The following is a 14,222-nucleotide window of genomic DNA, read 5'->3' on the forward strand; positions in this document are numbered from 1 at the left end:
TTGCAGAGCCGACGAAGACCTCACACTGTTACTGTCTCACTATATTTCAATCCAATCATGTCTGACTTGAAGCGAATACTGGTAGTCGCTGGCTCTGATAGCTCTGGTGGAGCGTAAGCAAATGTTTACAGAACATAATGAATTCATGGCTGCTGATACATGCTGCGTAGAGGCCTTGAGGCCGACCAGAAAGTCATTGCAGCCTATGGCTGCTATGCCATGACTGCTACCACTGCGTTGACTGCTCAGAACACTTTGGGGGTAGAAGACATTCATGCAACACCTTCGGACTTCGTGAAGAAACAGGTCGATGCTTGCATGAGCGATATTGGTGTCGATGTATTGAAGACCGGTATTGAGTATTCTCTCGCTTCACTATGACTCACAACTTTCCACGACGAGATGCAATATGTGCTGAGAACCTATGTACTGACACCAACGAGGAATGTTGACATGTGCCGAAACCATACACGTTGTTGCGGATGCCATCAAAAGATGGAACATTCCATTTACAGTCGTCGACCCAGTATGAGATATCGTGAACCATGTATCGTTTCATCCAGGGGGTTAACCACAGGATAGGTCATGGTCTCCACAAGTGGTGCGAGACTACTGCCTGAAAGTGCCATCAAAGTGATGTGCGACCAGCTACTTCAACACACCAGTCTGTTGACACCGAACATTCCCGAGGCACTTCTGATCCTGCGAGAGACCGGCCAGGCATTTGGTGAAGTCAAGGGTCTCGAAGACATGAAAGCACTAGCTCGCACAGTATCTGCTCTCGGCCCCAAGAGTGTCCTCATCAAAGGCGGCCACATTCCCCTCACGAAAGACTACAAAACCGCCAAGATCGACGAAGAGAAACAGATCCTCGTGAATGTTCTGTACGCGAATGACTCGTTCCACACGTACGAGTCCAAGTATCTGAAGTCACGCAATACACACGGCACCGGCTGTTCGCTCGCGTCAGCCATTGCTTGTAACGTAGCGAGTGGGTTGACGCTCGAAAAGGCGGTCGGCGCCGCAGGTCGCTACATCGAAGCCGGGATTCGCACCAGCAAGGACATCGGCAAGGGATCGGGACCAATCAACCACTTCCACTCGACAGTCATGATGCCTTTTGCTCCCGGTGGCTTCATCGATTACCTCCTCGACCGCTCGGATGTCGCAGAGGTCTGGCAGAAATTCACACATCACGAGTTCGTCGAGCAACTCGGCAACGGCACACTGCCCGTAGAGAAGTTCAAGTTCTACATGGCGCAGGACTACCTCTATTTGCTACAATTCGCAAGAGCGAACGCCCTCGCCGGATACAAAGCCAAGACGCTGGCTGGAGTCGCTGCCTCGGCGGCTATCGTGCTTCACATCCAGCACGAAACGCAACTGCACGTGTCCGAATGCGAAGAACTCGGCCTGTCCCTCGAGGAGATGGAGAACATGGAGGAACATCAGGCTTGTACGGCTTACAGCCGATACATTCTTGATGTGGGTCAGTCGGAAGACTGGTTCGCGCTTCAGATGGCGCTTCTGCCTTGTCTGCTTGGCTACAGTGTGATTGCGAAGAGGCTGCACAGTATTCAAGATCCAGAAAAGCCGAAAGAGGCCAACAGGTACAGAAAATGGATTGATAATTACGTTGCTGATGACTACAATGAAGCTGTCATCAAGGGCTGTGGTACGTTGCGATTGTTTTGCATATTACAAGTCTTCATGTGTTGGATTACCTGACTAATCTTATACAGCTCTGGTTGAAGCCCACGCAGGCAACCAAAGTCCGCAGAGGATCGAAGAACTAGTCAAGATCTTCATACACGCCACTCGAGTAAGTGTTGCCGTTCATTCATTCTCTGTCGACTCCTCATCGAAGTGTACTAACAAGATACCTTTACAGATGGAGGCTGGATTCTGGGAAATGGGCCTTGGTGCTTAGATTGCGGATCAATGATACGTGTGAAGATGCATTGAGCAGTTACACACCAGCTGTATCCGACTGTCGCCTCAACGCGATGTGGAAACGAAGTACATAGCGCACCACGTGATGCAGCATAGATTATGAATCATAAAAGCGAATCGTCTTCTTGAAACCCTGCACTGCTTGATCAATTGAATGTTGCACGTCGTCTACGCTTCTCTGATGCGATAACTGCGATCGTCGTACTACCGTTTCTATTTCGATATATAAATCCGATGGAGAGAGCATGGAGATGTATGCATACGCTTACCGTTGTAGCCTATCAAGTCGTTGACAAGTTATCGCTATGTCATTGCACCAAATACTTACCAGTGTAATGGGTCCTTGGTGGGGGCCGCGCTTAACTGTAGAGGACAGTCGTTACTGCCTCTGTGATCTGCTTCACAAATTGACACTTACCAAGCAGTCATGGCTCGAGGTCTGGCTGAATTTGGTCTTCTGGCCAGCGAGAATTGCCAGCTAGCAGAACCGGGAGATTCTGCAATTAGCACTGCGCGGTATTCATGAGTCAGTAGTCCTGTACCGGGTCGGACGGAGGCCGGCCACAGCCAGAAGGTGGTGACGGAGAAATTCTTGTAACATGATCACGGTGTGAGCAAGGTGATTTTGGCGGCTTATTTGCTGATATTGCGGAGTACTGAGTGTCGTCGCAAGTTGAAGATCGTGTCTTCACTGACCTCTATCAGTATCTCTCTGCCGCGCACAGAAGCCATAGGTTCAAAGGTGTATGCACACTGCGATATCGTCTCACTAGGTCTCGATCGATGGTTGTACATCCTGAGATCCAAAGATAAAGGTGCATATGATAAGCAACACTTGAGCGAATTGTAGCGTAGAGCCTGCTTGCCACGGGGAAGTTGCATAAGCCATAGGCATCGATACCGGAGCGGATACCGATGTACCACATCGCGGCGCAAACCCACAGGACCATTAGATTGCGTGCAGTCAAGGCACGCATGCGCTGCCTTGTCCCGGGGCTCTCAGCACTTTTTATTGACCTGGAGTGGTCAGATAGTCGGGGGCTGATCCCAAGTCCATGTCACCGGCATGCCATGCGGGCGTCCCTCTAATGAAGCGCCTTAGTCCCGCCGTGTAACATGGACTAAAGGGCGATCATGGGCAAGGCCAACGATAATCCGCAAGCCAAAATGCTTGTTGATTTCGACCCCACGAATCGCCTGCGAACTAAATTCCATCTCCCACTGCCATGGTAAGCTGTTGCAGTAGTCGATGCAGACAAGTGAAAGAAGGGACCCTGGCTCAGCCTCATTTATACATGGTGCGGTAGACATGCCATCTATCCGGAAACTGTGCGATCTTTAAGTTAGTCTTGCTCACTAGAGGAGTGGCGCAGCTAAAATACAAGGCTAAGGGTAGATCCAAAGCTGATGGAATATGCTGTCGCGTGCAGCTGGTTCTAAGAAGGAACGGGGCGACGGACACTAAAAGGTGGTAGCATGAACTGCGATTGAAAAGAAATGCTTGATCCTGGCAACAGTTCGATTTAAAGTAGGGTACGGGGGGAGCTTGGTTAAATCTACTAGTTTAGGGCGGTTGGCGACGCGCAAACTACGAACAAGGTTGGAGCGTCTCGTGGCGAAGCGCACGTTACTTTAAACATCCTTTTGACACCACCAGCGCACTATACTAGTAGAGCGGCCTGAAACGGTCTGCTGACGGACCATGGAAAATAGCGCGGACGAGCAGATGTATAGGTCGAAAATGGTAGCTGTGGAGGTCTTGAACTTGTTTTCTGTCATTTGCCTTGGTATATACAAAATCCTCGGAAAACATGAGGATGAGGTAGAGGTGAACCGGAAATCCGAAACCCCACAATACGACAAGCCCATCGACACACTCCTCCAGAGGGTAAAGCTAATCACTACAGTTTAACGGAGGAAAATCAGGCGGTCGAAATAGAAATAGGCAACATCTGCTTCCTCCCATTGTGCCTTCGATGTCTCGAGAGTACCGAGCCTCAGCGCGCAAATGCCTCGATGGAAATGTGATGAAAACACGTAAACAATGATAAAACACCGAGCATAAAAAGAAAGCAATCAAAAACGCCTCATGCCCAACGTAATCCACACCAACCAAAGGAAGTGAGAGGTGCAGTGATCCCTCGCTGGAGGGCTCTGATGTCGAGAACAGACTGTGTGGCTCATTGCAGGTCGACCACCAACACCGCATGTAAAGAGCTTCGAGCATGCACTCTAATTGGTATGACCAAGACAAAAGTATGCAAGACGCGACGACCGAAGTGTAGTGCTATACACACACGTAGCGGCGGTCAAGTCATTGGTCGTAAGAGACGTCTTCTGTGGGTAACGAAGGTATGGACGTCGAAGAATGGATGCAGCAAAAGTTCTTGTAACAGGCGTTGAAGAGAGGAAAACAGCAAAAACAAAGGTCTAGAGTGATGGGGTGGGTTGTAGCGGTCTAGGAGCAGTGAGCAGCCAAACCAGCTGTCATCTAGCGCTCATCGAGACTTGCAGGGAACACAGACTGGTCAGCACCACACTTCAGGTCTGAAAACAGCTTATTACTGGCGCTGCTGATACATCTGACCTCCCTGCGCTGCGTACGGGCTTTGGGGGTAGCCGTTAGCATACATCTGTCCAGCGGAATACTGTTGAGAGCCATCGACGGGTTGCTGTTGAGGAGGATACTGCGACGGCGGGGGAGCGGCAGCAGGAGCGTAGCCAATGGGTGGCAACTGGGTACCACTCATGGCGGGTGGCATCATGTGTTGCGGAGGATACTGTGCAGCAGCTTGGGTAGGAGTGCCATCTTGTTGACGGTTGGCATGCTCTTGGCGTTGTCGCTCCTCCTCGGCCTTGCGTTGATTTTCCTCTTCCTTCTTTTTCGCCTTCCATTCCTTGCGAATTTCCTTGAATTCTGTATATCAAGACTTGGGTTAGCGTTGTTCGTTTTCCACGTGCGGATGTGCCGCATGGTCGCATGCACTAATCAGATTAAGCATGGCTGGCTGCGTGCTAGTTCCCGCGACATGGAGGGATGTCCAAACCGCCGGGGTAAGCACTAGAACAAGATGGCGCGAGATCCATTGTCGGCGCTTTAATTTCAACCGCAACACAATAACACGTCCTCGAATATGCATTGCGACGCGTGTGAAATACTATAAAAATGCATGCAAAAAGAATCAGGGCTGGGACAAGAAAAGTCATACCTTCGGGTGTTCGCTTTTGCCCATGCGATTGCATGGTCACGTGCGCGTTCAGGTGATTCAGCGTGCCGTAGGCCTTTTCGCAACCCTGCCATCCACATTTGTACATGCGTTCGATTTCTTCATATCTTCGTCGCGGCCTCTTGTGTTGTTGTGCACCTGGGATTGGCACGAATGAATAGACTGTAGAGAGTGGGTGGCCGCCCTGCGTTTTGGTCATGAGTCAGCGGAGGTTCTTGCGACGCGTTCCGAGCATGTCGCGACGCGTCTTTTGACGATTGAAAGACATACACCGGGTGGTCTGGGGACCTGGGCGACCATGCCGGGTGCACCGCCTGGAGCTGTGACCTGCGCGTGGTACATGGGCTGGGCGTAATGGCCAGCCCACTCAGGTCGCGGAGCATACATTGGCGCTCCAGGCTGCTGGGGATATGCGTGCATCTCGTGTTGCGGAGGGTAGGGAGAGTATTGCTGATGCGGCGCGTATTGCGGGCTCGAGGTGGCGATGGAAGGATCTGCAATGGTGCTAAGGTCAGAAGAGCTGTTACTGCAAGCGTTTTGCGACGCGACTGCGCTGGGGCTGCGACTACTAGGCATAGACATGAACGGACTTGACTGAGCCATTGCGGCGTGTCCAGGATGCGGTTGCGCCTGCTGGTATCGTTGCGCGCCGTCCTGGTAGGATCGCGGTTGCTGCTGGATGTATTCGGGAAAAGAGCCGGAGCGTGCGGACTGCGGCGCAAGCGCGTAATCAGAATTGGGAGTCGAGGAATTGGGGGAGAAGTTGGAGGCTCTCACGTCCTGGCCGAATTTCACGTCTTGCTGGTATTGCGCAGCAGATGCTTGATCTGCAGAAGGAGTGTCAGAATGCTGTTGCTCGTGATCGAGTGCTGCGTCGTGTCGGGGAAGGAACGCGTTGTAGCGGTGGTAGGGTGAAGTCAAACCTGGCTGCGAATATTCCTGACTGCGCGCGTCCATAGACTGAGGATGGGCACCGTTCATTTGCTGGGAAAGCAGAGCGCTCAAAGAAGGGTCTGTGGATGTGTGTGTGGACGGGGACATGCTACGCCCTTAGAGTAACTAAGAGTATAGTGTAGTATACGGTCGGGAAACTGCAATAGCGGCGGCAGCAGCAGCAGTAGTCGCAGTAGTGGGTGACAGTAGTAGTGGGTAGTAGTAGTAAAATAAAACGACTTTGTCGGTCGGTAGGTCGGTAATGCCACGCCAGACGCAACTCTGTCTCTCTCTCACACACTCACACTTTCTTCGGACTGCACACACACGCACACACGCACTTCCAGTGCTTTTCTCTATCTGGAGCTGCGAACGGGGTCTGATTTGTTCTGGTTGGCTTGCAAAGTAGACGAAACGCTGGCGGCCAGTTGCGGACACAAGACGCGGCCGGGCAGTAGTCAAAGACTGTTCTTGAACCAAAGACTAGCGTCTCTTCTGCTATGATTCGCATGCAGTCCCTACTAAAATGCCTCCACCGCCCGAGGGGGAACAAGGACCAACACGATCGACAGATAATGGGTGGGTCGTTCTGCGTCCAATTACGAGCTAATAAGCGGGCGGTCTGTCAAGCAAAGAAAGCAAAAAGTGGCGATTCCTTTGCTTGGCCCTAATTCGTCTCTCCAAATTCGCAAACGTGGAAGGTACGAAGGTTTGACTCGTCTGAACTCTATATTTCCAACTCTCACCCTTGCCCCTCGCCGACACCGACGCCGAGGATTTGGCGATGAAGTGACGAGATGCGCGAGACAAGACACGACAAAGCGGCAGCTTCTCGCTACGCGCTTACGGCCAGCCGGACGTGCAGTACAACAAGAGGTACGCTTCCAGCAGCTCACGCTGTGGGCGAAGGGAGCATGGGTGTGTGCGAGCACCTGAGTATGTGTCCTGTGGGAGTGGGTGTGTGAGACGGACAGAGTTGGATGTAGGTAAGGTAGCTCTGTCTTGCTAGACGGCTCGAGCAATTACAGGGAAGCTGCACAGCCGCCATTCCCTGCACGAGTCACGGAAACCAGGCTCTGACATGAAGGCCTTCCGTACCCACCGGTACGCCGCGATCATCGAGAAATCTGCACGCCTACTGTACCTCCTCCCTTACCTTGCCTTACCCTCTGCCCAGGTACTTACAGCAGGTACATGGCTGGACAATAACCGTGATTCCAGCAAAATTCCCCGTGATCTACAACCACTAATGAACCACCGCACCTTGTAACAGGTGCTTTATCTGTCTTATCAGATGCAGGCACTCGAACCTTCACGATTGACTTCCCTGCCACAGCGTTTTCAGAGCTCTTGTTTTCTGCCTCTTAAGAATACATGTTCGAGTTTAGCTCTGCACAACTCAACTTCTCCCTCGGCTGTTTGGCTCCCAAGGCAAAAAATTGCACAAAGCTTCTGCAAAATGAGCACAGTTGCAGTGATTATCGGGCATCGTGACTAAGACCTGAAACGCTTTGATCACATCCGTCCACAGCGTCATCATCCTATCAGGCGCAGGGTTTGCAACGGGGTCTCGTTTCCTTGGGTAGCGGACTCCGCTTCCTAGTTGGAGCTCGTTCCGTCGGTCGCGACCTCCGCATCAACCCAACGGTATCATTGCCGGCTCGAAAACATTTCTGTGGCGAAGGGGTAAAAGAAATCCCCGACTGCTTTGCTGGTACGGATTCTTTGGGAGACGTGCGGGTTGAACAAGATCTAGGTTGTTTTCGGTCGAAGCTCGCTTGTCTGCATTAGACTTGACTTTGACTGGCGCGGCCTAACCACGGACCTGCCCTGCAGTCTTTAATTAGCGCAATGCGGGGGAATACTTCATCTTTTCCCAACTTTCTTCGGCCAAAGAGATTGTTGCAGAAAGCGAGAATGGATATAGAAAATCTGCGCTTTGCACTTTGTGTTGGGGTTCCGATGTGTAGTGCGGTCGACGCTCAGTGTCATGTCATCGATCCTCGAGGGATGCAACACTGCTCTAAAGCCGACAGGCTGGATCTGCTTGAGATTTTGTCACATGGCAATGCCGCCCATAAGATGAAAATCATGCGATGAAAGCACAGCAGGGGCTGTCTGGGTAGACAATCTTGTCCACCAGCCACAAGATACCTGGTACAACTATACGAAGTATGACGGAAGATCGCAAGCGATCACAGCAAAGCGATGAGTTGCAGCACTGTACAGTAGCTTCGTAGCACGTCAATGCTCCTAGCTCGACCTTCTGACATCTGCTGTGTGTGTGCTGGCTTTTTCTCTCCACGGGTCTGCTCCACAACTTGGCAATACACAACAGGCTCCGTAAGGGAAAGCTAATGTAAGGGCCTTGTGGCTTCTGCAGATGATTAGATCATTTTTGCTGTTGCCATCCTCATGGCCACAGAGGGACCAGATCCAAAAGCAAATAACATTGTCCAGAACCTTGGTCATTCATTTGTGAAAAGGCATATTTACGGGTTGAGTGGAAGTCAAAAAGATCGGCATAGCCTCCATACAATTATTAGCATATACCGAGAGATTGACCCAACCACGAGAAGAGAGGACCCATCGTTAATTTGATCATTACTTCAGCTGTTCAGCGTATCCCTCCAAGCAGAGCGAATCATGTGCCGTGCTCTCATTTCCATGACTCTCTCTTGACACGTAGGATAAGTGCTTTTCCGCGTCGTTGCCCGCTTATTGGTCACAAGACCGTTGACGCTGCTGCAACAAGTACTGAGCGTCAACAATAGGCGAGGAATAGCCGTGAAGGCGGTGTGCGAAATCGAGATGCTTTTACATTGGGTATTGGCTCATCTCTTCACATGGCTTTGCCGAGGGATTGAATTTGATAGGCTGTAGTCGTATCTCTGGGCGTGTTCTTTGGCAGATGTGTATCTCAACACCGTCAGTTTGTTAATTAGTACAGTAGCATTTCTTTGGTATAGGCGATCACTACATACTGGTGGGAGGTAGCGCCAGAGGACCCTCGAAACGGATCTGCCTGACGCTGGACACACTGTGCGTCTGTCTTGTAGTGCAGCCGCATAGCCGTCGATCACTCGCGACGTCTAGAAGCTTTGCGGGCGGGATGACCCTGTGGTACGGCACTGTAAACTCCACAATGAGATTGACCAAGGTAATTCTCTCGTCATCCACTACCATCTGACAAAGTGTTCTCAACTACATATCGCTATAGCTAGATAGCGAGCTGGGCGAACCCTGAGAGCCTTACGGGGAAGACCGCGAAGCGCAGCGTGATGCTGCGGTCCACAGTCGCATGATTCATTTTTGCTCGTTATGCTCTCAGCCAAATCAGCAGAAGCAAAGGACCATCAATTTCTCATGCTCAGTGATCTTAATTCATGGATACTACAATCCTACGATGCGGTCTTCTCAATTGATGTTACATAACAGTACGATGCAGGGAACGTGTAACAAACTCGTGTATGCCTGACAATGAGGGTACATCGGCTACATAGTTTGGGCCTGATTGTTGTTTCTTAGGGCCCAGTCTACAATAGACCTTCCGCAATAGGCACAAGTCCCTCTGCTCACGACATGGCATACTACTCGCGCCTTGGTAAGATGAATGCAACATATATACTGTGCGGTACGGTGGTAGTGGTTGTTATGGAAATGCGGTAGCATTCAAGATGGTGGCAATTCAGGCGCATGGTAGGTCAAATAACATAACACATCAGGCATACCAGGGGGGACTCTAGGCACATTTTCATGCAGCATGTTTCGGATCAACATTGTTACACAGCCTTGTCTTTGCTGTACTGTGGGCTTCTCCTTGAAACTCGTAATAGATTGACCTATTTCCAGAGACGAGGGTCTAACTTATTGTGGACAATGCTGTTGACTCTATACAGTATATACCTTACAGTTTACACTCGAAAGCTTGTACAGATCACTGACACACTTTGGCACGTTACTCATGACTCTATCATATACTACCATCTGTCCACAGCCGGCGCTTCTCCAAGATCTCTCTTCTGATTGATCCCCAAGGTATCAAAGCAATTTTCTGAGGGTGGATTCAAACGGCTACATGTCAGCTGATGTTGCAGCAACCTCATCTAGTTGCAGACACAACCATTGCGATGACAGGCAACACATGATATAGGATTCGTCTGACGCACCGCCACTGCCGCAGACCTTTGCCGCCTTTGCAGACTGTAGAGAGTCGTTAATGCCCAACTTGAAGGTGCAGATGCTCACGTACACCCAAAAAGCATTATGGAGTCATGATAATATCAGGCCCGACATGCTCGTGAGTTCAAGTGCCACGCTTTTTCCACAAATGATATATGCGTCGAAGCAAACAACGGGCGGCTGTGGCTCAGTTCTGATAGCAAAGGTCATACAGTAGTCACATGTAGCCGAGATTTGCCATGCATGGAGCTGCATGGTATATTGGACATGCAGACTAGTGATGGTGATGTAGAGAGCGAAATGCTAGCTGGAGAGCTAAGGCGTGACACACATGTTGCAGAGCGCTAAAGTAGCGAAGGAAGCGGCACTCTATGCATCCAATGCATCTTGAGCTTTGTTTCGTGGATTGCTCTGCTGTATCTTGGTTCTCCATGCACAATGACATTCCTGTTTCGGCGCCCACGAGACCGACCAGGTAACGGACTAGAATAAAATCTGCATATTAGATGTATGAAACATCAGACTTTCGCATTACATACAGCCGATTTCCCACAAACAGCTCGCTTTGCGCGACGACACCTCTGTTGTAAACATACCTTGTACAAGCATCGATATCTAGCCGGCTTTTCGTCATTTCGACGTGTCTACGAATGCCGGAGGATCCGTCATGGATTCCGAATATGTGGCTGGAACATTGCCAGAACCAATGTGCTGGTGACAGGAGCAATAACACGAAATAGCAATCCCTTTTGGGGGTCCTGCCTAGCCGCAAAAACGTACAGACCAGTGTCACTACATCAGAGCAGTATCTCATGGATTAGTGAACGCGGGATGCTAGCGTGCGAGGTTGGTTCTAGCATAGAGTACTTCCAGACCACAACATCACTATTTTCAACGCATAGATGAAGTGCACTTTGGCCTCTACGCAAACACACCGCTACATTGATCTGCCAGAGGGTCGCGTTGGTTGATCCGCGCGCGCGATGAGTAAATTTTGGCAGCACGCTTGACAGATCGTTGAGGCTGGGAGACATAATTGAGCGAACAGGCGGTTGACGGTGGTAGGAGACGTTGTTGCACAGTGTCACGCTGCTCGAGCCTACCTCCTCCACCACTTTCTCCCAACACAGCACACATGACCATGGCGATCCGGCTCTGGTGCCCGGTTATGCGCCGGCTTTTCGTCTTGTTGTCAATCTGTTATCAGGCAGAGAGCCCCTACTCCCGCGGCTGAGATTTGCACCACTGACCTCGGGCACGATCAACAAGGTCCGGACTGGCCATGGCCTGATTGCTATACCGAGGTAAGATATTCGACAGATGCAATTGGTGAGATGGCCGAGAGATATACCTGTAATGATCTGACTAGTAGATCGAGCGCGCGCTTCTGTCGATATTCTCCTTCTCGCTGTGTAGCGATCAAGAGCTTGTCCCATCTTCGTATATCGCGTTTCTACGCTGGCTGGCGCACTATCGATGTGCAGCAGAGGGTTTGCCCAACGCGATTTCTCGCGCCGGAATCCTTTTTCGCGCCGACGTCTTGGTCCTGCTCGTTCAAGCTAGACAATTTCCAGCGGTAGTTTCTCGTCCTCGTGGCAGAGCCTCCGCGATAGGATCAAGGGTGACATGTAGCATATCTTGACCTAAGCGCTCGAATCATGCCACAGCTGAACTGAACGCTGACTCGAGACGGTTGATGTTTACAGCTCTCGGCTATTGTAGATGAAGCACGTCGATCTCTGGAAGTTGTCATTTCCGTCCCACGCTACATCTACTGTACTTGGTTCTACAACGGCAGGTGATGCCATCTTGCGGGTCCGCATGCGTCGGGGCTATACAGCACATCCATGCTCTTCGAACATGGCCCGAAAACCACGAGATCACTACTTCCTGTCTAATCTCCAGAGCCGCCGCCGACGTCCAGCTCTGTTTTAACAAAGCCGCAGACTAAAGTAGGTCAGACCACGCGATTCGTCGGACATCCGAGTGTTTGCTTATCGGGTCGTGGAGTATCATTTTCTTTTATCCCCCATTTTTCCCCACTATAGTATAGCTCAGGAAAAGGAATGACGCTCTCTTTGTCCGAGCGGATCTGCCGGTACAAGTATGTCAAGCAAACCAGGGTCCGGTACATGTGGGTTGTCGGTCTAGACTTGATCGCGAAATAGTGCAATGTGACAACCTCTTCTTGAGATGTCACGCGTGCGTGAGTAATGCCGAGAAGGGGGGCGTCCTGACGATTGACTAGATACAGTACAGTGTAAGAATGTTGCCGATTCCCGTGTACAGGGCGGGCTTCGCTAATTGTCACTGATGGACAACTCGGCCGAGAATGGTAGTGCTTCCTGAGAGGTATGGCTATGTCTGCTTGACAGGTCTATATACCGGATGAGATACGCGTCACCCACTCTGCCTGTTCCTTGCCGCATACTGTTGATACTGCCTCCTCATCCTTTTCTTCTTTCCGTTTGTTCATCTTCATCCCACATCCACCTTATCTTATTCACACCACCTCTTCATCTTCCTTCTTCGAGTCCCAAGTCCTCATAGTCATTCCTCTTGCCAGCATTTGCTACAGTGCCATGACCCGACTTCCCCACCTTATCTTCTTCTACAAGGCCTACCCGTCATAGTCCTCCGCATGACTCTAACCAGCCCCTATTCCCACGCCTCTAGATAACCCATGGCAAAGGAACAAACCCAACACTAGCGACGTCTTCGCAAACCTACCTTACAGTGCAGTACAATAGCATAACTCATTGCACTACTATAGGTGCACTAGCACTATCATGTTGTACTATCCGGCAGACCGTCCGGTATGACAAGTCTAGTAGTGAGAGGGGGGCAACAGCTGAGGCCACCGACAAGCGCACATATAACTCCGTCAGGTGGGGCCGTAAAGGAGATACACACACACGCGGGACTTGAGTCATCGAGACTCGTGTCGTTTGGTATCGCTGATCTCCTCTCTGTCTCTTCGTAAAGAACAAGACTGTTAGACCTTAATTATGACGGAAGCGGTCTCAACTTATTTACCTCTTTCCCTTGATCGGCTAGCCTCTCCTTGCTTGAGAAACTTGCACCCTGATTTCCATGTGAATGGCTTCGTTCTCTAGCCTTGAGTTCAGGTTTCGATGTTTGCAGCTCTAGAGAGGAGAATCTAGAGGGTGCTACAGCCTTGACCATAAACACCGCTGCGGATTGAGAACCTATGACTGAAGTATAAGGTCTAACATCCGACTTCCCTCATCGATCCCACGGCGTTGATAAGTTCGTCGTGAGATGGCATGGAAACAAGGGACGGAGGAAAAATGAGAGTAGAAGGACATACCATAATTTCATACTTCATCCTACACTACACAATTAGTCCGGTCCTGTAATTGCATGTACTCTTCCATCCTACCCTCCTCCCTAGAGTACCGCAGTACTAGTTAGGTTATCAGTTAAAAAAAAACAGTTAACAGCGACAAAGATCAAGCCACATGAATACGACAAGCCATATACTGCATATAAAGAAAGACACTTGGATCATGGGAAGCGGTGTTAGGTGGTGGATTCTTGGACTGTACCTTGTTATGGACTAGACTGTACTGTATATAGTGCTGTGGTCGAGCGAGATCGAGGGGGACCCTGGCCGCTTTGTTCTCTCACGCCTTGATACATACATACGAACTGTCCAGCTTCCTAAATACGTAATCCAATTATCTAGGTTACAGGCATGCACATGAACACAACGCTCGCGTAAGGAGAGAGAGACGGAGCATGCAGTCCTTCTACTTCGATATGAAATAGACTGACTCACAGCATGACATTATTTCAATACAAGGAACGGATCTCAATTACACTTCATAACAAATGCATTCAATGTCTATGTTTCGAAAACAAAACACACATGCTCGATACGAATGACAAGACAATAATACAAAG

At 50.3% G+C, this 14,222-nt stretch overlaps 2 protein-coding genes across 5 annotated transcripts; one reads left to right on the forward strand and one right to left on the reverse strand.

Annotated features, from left to right (window-relative positions):
* Positions 1–57: 57 nt before the first annotated feature.
* On the forward strand, positions 58–1,930 carry AAFC00_005999 (uncharacterized protein; the record flags this gene model as incomplete). Of its 2 annotated transcripts, none has more annotated exons than XM_069345875.1 (6): positions 58–113; positions 171–352; positions 444–526; positions 583–1,675; positions 1,743–1,822; positions 1,892–1,930. In XM_069345875.1, 6 exons carry the CDS (start codon positions 58–60, stop codon positions 1,928–1,930), a joined length of 1,533 nt encoding a protein of 510 aa, XP_069198083.1. The 2 variants fall into 2 exon arrangements, with proteins under 2 accessions (XP_069198083.1, XP_069198084.1); XM_069348292.1 differs by having other exon boundaries at positions 171–331.
* Positions 1,931–4,514: 2,584 nt separating this feature from the next.
* On the reverse strand, positions 4,515–6,221 carry AAFC00_006000 (uncharacterized protein; the record flags this gene model as incomplete). Of its 3 annotated transcripts, none has more annotated exons than XM_069345878.1 (6): positions 4,515–4,870; positions 5,163–5,364; positions 5,451–5,674; positions 5,771–5,891; positions 5,958–6,007; positions 6,104–6,221. In XM_069345878.1, the coding sequence occupies 6 exons, from the start codon at positions 6,219–6,221 to the stop codon at positions 4,515–4,517; spliced, it is 1,071 nt and encodes a 356-aa protein (XP_069198087.1). The 3 variants fall into 3 exon arrangements, with proteins under 3 accessions (XP_069198087.1, XP_069198085.1, XP_069198086.1); XM_069345877.1 differs by having other exon boundaries at positions 5,976–6,007; positions 6,104–6,161; XM_069345876.1 differs by having other exon boundaries at positions 6,104–6,161.
* Between the last annotated feature and the right edge of the window lie 8,001 nt (positions 6,222–14,222).

Source organism: Neodothiora populina (genome assembly GCF_041146345.1).
Source record: "Neodothiora populina strain CPC 39397 chromosome Unknown canker_contig_6, whole genome shotgun sequence".
NCBI lineage: Eukaryota > Fungi > Ascomycota > Dothideomycetes > Dothideales > Dothioraceae > Neodothiora > Neodothiora populina.